Raw genomic sequence first — 6,919 nt, 5'->3', positions numbered from 1 at the left:
CAGCTCTGTACTGCACACAGACAGGGAACAGGCACCAGATACAGGCAGGCAAATTCCCCCACAGAAGCCAGAAGTAAATCTGGTTAATCCAGGCTTGGTTTATCCCAGTACCAGGTGAGTCAGATCATTAACAGCACTCAGATGTCTGGTTATGAGGAGGATGCAGCAACAGGCAAAGGCACCAACCCTTCCCAGCCACAACTGGCTCTACTCTGCAGGAAAAGGGGGTAGAAGAATCTCAGGCCCCAGTGTAGCCATCTCCCTTCCCCTGTGAGGCTGGATTTTCAGAGGATCATTGGGGCACTTCAGGTCCTGAGAACTTGTAGGACTCCATCCTTGCTTGTCAACAATGGGTCTGCCAAGGGGCTCCCAGGACTAGAACAGTCAAGAGCCACATGGCAGCGGTGCCCCTCAAAGTCAAGGATGACATGCATCAGGCCTGATGAGTCCTCAGGTGACTGAGGAGCCTGATTCCAGATACACATGTTCTTCAATTGGGGCATGTTGTTGCATGGGGGAGTGGAATTTGCAGCCCTGCATTGGTCTCCTTCTCCTTCCTCTGCCACCACCGTTCTGCCTTGGTATCAAGTCATTGGGCCTTGAAGTGGCACACACCTCGGTGGACCACGTGCTGGCTCCGTTACGTGACTTGCCTAACAGTGGAATGTATGGGCAGGACTAAAGAATGGACAGGAATCAGCAATCACCTGTTATTTTCATACATTCCTCTTCCCCCTAGTCATCACTGAAGCACAGATAGGCACTTAAGGCACTGGCCTGATCTAGGGTTTTATTTTGCTTTGTCACTCATAACTTCGACTTGCCCCCTCACAGGATCCTACCAACCCCTCCTGCATGGCAGCCCATCCCTTTCTGCAGGGGAACGCAGTGGAAGCCCAGGTCAGGCTCTGCATCATGCCTGCATCACATCCCACAGCTGTAAGTAGTGGCTGCCACAAGCCAAGTGTGAGGCTGGGACCCCTGCAAGGTGGTAGCATCTCTTGTCCTTCCAGGTAGTGGCCTTTGCCACTTGTTATTGTGATGGAGTCAGTGTCCTCTGGGCAGCACTCAGAAGGGCCTCCATAGCTGTGCCATCCAGTTGACCCTGCTGCTCACAGAGGGTTTTGATCAAGGCAGCCAGGACTCCCAGCATAAAGGCAGGATAATGCTTATCATATTTCAAGAAGGCTTATGTGTACTGACCAATCCTGATGCAGAGCTGCAGCCAACTGGAGCCTAGCACAGTACAAGGCAGCTACTAATCTCTGGTACTGTCACCCCTCTACCCCTCCTGTTGTTACCTACTGATGTGACCTAGCTATTGGCAAAGCCAGCAGGTACCAGCTGGGCTGAAATGCCCCGTGGGGCTCTCAGTGCAGCCAGAAAGGCACACCCATGCTAGCCTTAACCTAGCCAATACTAACAAAAACACAGCAGCTCAGACTTCAGCAATGACTGCTCAAACCCACTGAAGCCATCCATGCTGAAGCCCATGCCCCTACATCCTCACGACTAAGGCTACCCCAGCCAGCTAAATGAACAGCAGCTTGGGGATGCTCACTTCTGCTGCAATCACACCTCTGATTCCACCTCCAGGATACCAAGTACCAGCTGCCTTTCACAGATCCCCAAGCACTTCCAAAATGGTGCACGCACCAGGAACACAGCACAGGCATGTTGTTGGAAGCATGTCTTGAGTTTCCTTTTGAGTAGGATTGAAATCCTTTTGTTTTCCATGACCATGATCACACCAGGCCCAGCAAGGACTGAGCTGTGCCAACATGGAACCATCTTTGGGCTCCCACATCTATATTCTTACTATGTAAAAGGCTGATCCCTTTCACAGTTCAGCTCCATCCATCTCAACGCAGGAGCTGGTCTCCAACAAGAGGCAGCAGCCTTGGGTGTTTTCCAAAGCTGGAAATGTAGGCACAAGTATTGTGAATTCTCTCAAAATCCTACTTTTGGGGCCAAATCTCATTTTTATTTTGGCTTGGGGGCCAGATTTTCCACCTTCCCTTGCAATTAGTTGCCTCAAAACACATGGTGGGATTCTGAAATTGAGGCGCAGACAAATTTGAACATTTCCAATTCTCAAAAAAAAAATTAAATACCAATATTTTCTGGAAGAAAAATTTAAAAGAAAAAATAGCTCTCCCCTCTGGTCCCTCACAGCTTTGGCACCGAACCACCTCAAGAACCCTCCCCACAGCCAGGCTCCGCATGCCTGGGCACTGCTATCTCCAACCACCTCCTCACCAGTATCCAGCATCTTCAAAAGCTTTTTATTTAAAAAATAAAACAAAACAAAACAAAAAAAAACAAAACAACCCACTTTCCAAGCCCTCAATACTTCACACTCCCACCACCATCCCTAGGCCAGCCCACAGCTAAATCCCCTCCCCCCTGCCAGGCTGGAAGGAACAGGAGCTCACCCCTGTTCATTCCTGCCCCTTTGCTGCCAGGCATGCTCAGCAGGTATGCCAAACACAGCTCTAAGTTTGCCTCATATAAGGGATTGGACATTAGCTGCATTAAGGAACAGCCCTTTGGCAAAGGGCTGCAGGGGCCAGAGGCGTCAGTCCAGAGGCAAGATGCACTGCTCTTTGCTTTCCCTGGACTCCTATCACAACCTGGGGGCAGGGAAGGGCAGAAGTCAGCACTTGGGCACAGCAAGGCCATTATACCACCAGTGATAAAGGTAAGATCCTGCAGGGTTGGGCTCAGGCACTGGGAGAGACTTTCAAAAGCTGGTCTCCTGCTTTAAAAGGCCCTTCATCTCCCCATCTTCCTGCTGCTCTCACCTTACCTCAGGAGGAAAGCAGATGGGTCAGGGCATGCTACACTCCAAGCAGCATAGGAGCAGCTGCTTCTGACACTGTCCAGATGTCATCGATCCAAGTAACGGAGATGGGTCACAGGGAGTGTGGGCAAGGGCAGCTCTCAGGGGAGCATGGGGACAGCTGCTTTCCAAGGCAGATGAGCCAGTCTTCTGTGCCAAAAAGGCCTAAAGACTGCCTTGGAAATGACTGTCACTAGTTCCATTTCCAAGACTCCAATGGTGCTAGCACCTGAATGGGCCCAGCTTCCCAAGCTAGTCTTGCTCTCCCCAGGACAGGGCCTGGCAGCAGAATGAGGAACCACACAGAAGAAACTGCTGCTGCAGCAAATGAAACCGTGGACTGAATTTGGTTCCCCTTCCCCTCCCCCTGCAAGTGGAGTGACTGCAAGTCCCCTTCTCTGCTCACGAGTCCAACTTGATGAAGACCTTGGGTCGGGAAAAGATTTTGAGGGCTTCCTCGATCTGTGACAGCTTTTTCTCCAGCTCTGACCGCCTCCTCTGGACACCAAGAGTGTCAGCCCGCACTGGCAGCATCACCAGGTCCTTGGTCAGCTGTGCCTGAGCTGTGGGGGAAGGGAACACATAAGAGGGGACACAGAGAGTCTCTTCTACCTTAACACTAATGGCTGATTTTAATCACAAAGGACCTGGGATGAGAGCAGTGGTGAATAAGGCATTATCCACACAGGATCAAGCCCGATCCAGCAGCATCCTGCACTCACACAAAGTCCACTGTAACCAGGAGTGATGGCACATCAGAGCAGGAAGAGGCGAGGCCCTCATTAAGAGGGACTGCAGCCCTGACCTATTACTCCAGGAAGTTCTTACTCTGGAAGATCAAAGCCCAAGAGAGCAACTTGGCAAGGTAAGGGTTAAAAGGGGAAGGAGATGGGAGTCCAACCCTAGAGAAGCCAACTCTCAAGTGAGGAGCACAAAAATCTCCCTGTGTTGCCAGCCATGCCTCTGCATAAAGGCACCAACGGCCATCTCCAAGGCTGAACTGGTATTTCATTCCCGCTTACTCTGCTTCAGGTTCCCAAGGGTCTCCAGCCGCTGGCTCTCTGGCATCATGGTGTGGCCAGGAGGCAGGTCAGGGTCTGGCAGGTTTCGCAGCCGTTCCTCTGTCTCTCTGCGCCACAGATCCTTCCTCTGCAGCAGGCTGCCAGGACCGAACAAGAGCAAAGGTCAGCACATGCAGCTCGAGGATAAATCCAGACAGTACAATAGACATACAATGGGCAGGAGAGAACACCCTGGCCAGAGAGAGCAGGACAGGGCCAGGTGAGCTCCTAGGGACAGTCCCAGCCACAGCCATTCCCAGCGGTACTTCATTTGCACTTCATTTTCTCCAACGGCAAGTGCCCAGTAGCTCTGGAGACTAATATTCTCCCCTCACAGACCTGTGCAGATTCCTACATGCTACCTACCAGCAATCAGCACTGCCCTAGCCAAGGAAAGGACTGCTGTGGGCCAATCTCCCCTATACAACCAGACCTTTTGCTTCTGGACTAAAAAGCACCAATAAATGTGCACCAAGGCCGTGGCAACTTCTGTGATAACTAGGACTTAAATAAACCGAGGCAGTCCCCACAATGGACACCAAGCAGAGAATGGATATCAAGGGCTTGGGCTAGATCCGAACCAGGACTCGGGGGGCAAAAGGCACTGCAAGCTATGCCCAACTCTCCCACCTCCCAACCCCAAGCCATCCGGCTCTTGCATACACTTGAGGCACAAATGATTTTAAAGAAACACTGCCAGAGCCAATGAGAAGCAAGGAGTTAGTGAGAGCATGGGAGTAGCTCTACTCAGCCCAAGCAGTTCACCACTTGAGAACTGCCTATGGGAACCTCTAAATGCTTAAAAGAACAAACAATCAGGCCACAGGACAGGCCATATCCCACAACAGGGAAGCAGTAATTTCTTTAGGGCAGGCCAGTTACTGCTTTATACCTTCTGGGTGCAGTGCCAGAGGAGCTGGGCTTATTTGTGACAGAGGCTGTAGTGGACAGGCAGACATGTACATACTAGCGGGGGACATGGCCCTTCTGCTTGCTGTTGTACTCCTCCTGCTCCCGCCGCTTCTGTTCCAGCACCTCAGTCAACGACTGTAGAGAGCGAGAGCGCCGCATCTGGGCCCGCTTGGCATTCTGGGCATTGTGACTGACAAAGTTGATGCTCGTGCCTTCCACATGGATCTAAAAGGAATGGGGGTGGGGTAGAGGGAGCATGAAGCAGCAGGGAACAGGCAGACAGATGCCCAGAGACACTAATCCCAGGCCCCGGCAAGGTGTTTCACCTTGGAAATTCAGGTACTTTCAGGGCTTGCAAATTCTGTAGCACCTAGAGAAGCAGTGACATGAGAACCCCACAAGAGCCAGCTCCAGAGAGGAAAGGATTGTAATTGAAGGACTGCAACCCTCAACCCCATTAGCGTTAACACTGATTAACTCTACCAACTACTCAGCTCTCTGAAGACAGGACATCTTCATACAGCATAAGCACCACTGCCCGTCCTTTCCATTCTAAGTTCTTAATATGCAATACACTGGTAAACCTGTGAGGTCTCCGACAAAGCCCAAGGAAGACACCCCTGAGAGCTCTGAGACAGGAAACATGAGGTCTAAAAAGAAAACTTTGGGGTTTCTTTATCCCTCAAGAAGAGAAGAGCCACATAGTGAGTGTTAGGAAACCCTTGAGCTCAGTTTCCTCGTCTCCTGCCAGATCCTACCTGCCTCTCTGAGCCAGCAGGCAATCTAAACAAAACTCTCTGTTTTGACAGATCATTAACTCAATGTCTTGAGGGCAGAATCCAGGTACAGTAAGGAGCAGAAGTAACTACTGAGTCCAGAGGAATGTGAAATCAGACAAGTTAGCCCCCACTGTGCCCTACCTGGGTGTCCATGCTCTGCGTTCCCGGAGCCTCAGTGCCCATCACAGCTCTCGTTTTGGAAGGGGTTGGGGAAAGCGACCGGCGTGGTTGGATTCCTGAGCCACAGCGGGAATATGCCCTCAGGAATTTTTGAGACTCTGGGTTGGGAGGGGGAGAGTTCTCCTGAGAACAGCAAAATTAGGGGAAAAGAGTGAATGGAAAACCACTCAGCGCAGCCACTGAGAGCCTAGAATCAGCCAGGAGTTCCCAGCAGACAAATGGCCGTGATCTTTGCTGCTGCTCCGCATGTCAAGAGAAGACCCCTGATGGGGGCTACAGTCAGCAGAGACTGGCCCAGATCTTGCTCAATGAAGCACTGGTGTAAATCTGGATTAGACCACTGAATTCCACAGAGCAACACCCAAGTCAGAAACAAACTAGCAAGCAGCTAGGATAGTGCAACTGTCCAGCCCCTCCAGCCAGGCCTACATCTCAAGCTGTAACCTGCTGGGGGAAGGGATTAAAAGGACTGTTAAAAAAGGCACAAGGAACCTAGGAGATGCAGAATTACATGCACTATAAGGTGTCAGTAACATAGTCACACTAGTGGGCCCTTTGACCTTTTAACCCATAAGGATGAGTGACACAGCACACAGAGCCTTTGCTCATTGCAGAGTGGCCCAGTCTGGTCCCTGAGCAAATCACTCTGGAAAGCTGCCTGGATGCAGCTTGTTAAAATGCAAGAGCTCTTGTGACTAGAGAGGACCTCAAAGAAGTACATACATTTGGGCAACAGAAGGGCCAGCACTGGAGTAGGTGTTTGCCAGGTGGCAATGATGCTATTACTTCTTGTCATGTAACACCACTGAAGTCCCTGCCCCCTCCATCCCACCAGGAATTGCTGCAATAGCAGTATCTGATTCTGTCCCAATAGATGTAGTACAGGAAAATGATGGGACCTTCCTTTTCCCTAGTTCTGTGTAGTGACTAGAGCAGGGGTGGGCAAAATATAGCCCACCAGGCCATTCAATCCAGGCCACAGGACCCCTAAAAAATTTAGAAAATATTTATCTGCTCCTGTTTTCTTGTCAAAGACTACAGGAGACAAGGGCAGTAGGACCCAGAGGGAGCCAGCAGCAGGAGGTAGAAGCCCAGACCTGCCCACCCCCAGCCATTTCAGCTGCCTTCTTGACCCCGCCACTGCT

The 6,919-nt window shown here is 51.1% G+C and overlaps 1 protein-coding gene across 4 annotated transcripts in view; it reads right to left on the bottom strand.

Moving 5' to 3' along the window:
- Positions 1–2,319: 2,319 nt before the first annotated feature.
- The window catches only part of ENKD1 (enkurin domain containing 1), a 14,365-nt gene continuing 9,765 nt past the window's right edge, over positions 2,320–6,919 (bottom strand). For 3 of the 4 annotated variants that reach the window (XM_019535538.1, XM_019535536.1, XM_019535539.1), the window contains 4 exons: positions 5,736–5,897; positions 4,871–5,040; positions 3,865–4,001; positions 2,320–3,405 (listed from right to left, as the gene is read on the bottom strand). In XM_019535538.1, the coding sequence (XP_019391083.1) occupies positions 3,245–3,405; positions 3,865–4,001; positions 4,871–5,040; positions 5,736–5,897 (630 nt within the window). In that variant the 3' untranslated portion in view covers positions 2,320–3,244. The remainder of the gene's footprint in view (positions 3,406–3,864; positions 4,002–4,870; positions 5,041–5,735; positions 5,898–6,919) is intronic. The other variant, XM_019535537.1, reaches the window with a different exon arrangement.

This window comes from Crocodylus porosus, unplaced genomic scaffold, assembly GCF_001723895.1.
Source record: "Crocodylus porosus isolate Cpor-Errol unplaced genomic scaffold, CroPor_comp1, whole genome shotgun sequence".
Taxonomy (NCBI): domain Eukaryota; kingdom Metazoa; phylum Chordata; order Crocodylia; family Crocodylidae; genus Crocodylus; species Crocodylus porosus.
The sequence above is the reverse complement of the archived record's forward strand: the minus strand, read 5'-3'. Positions and strand labels throughout refer to the sequence as shown.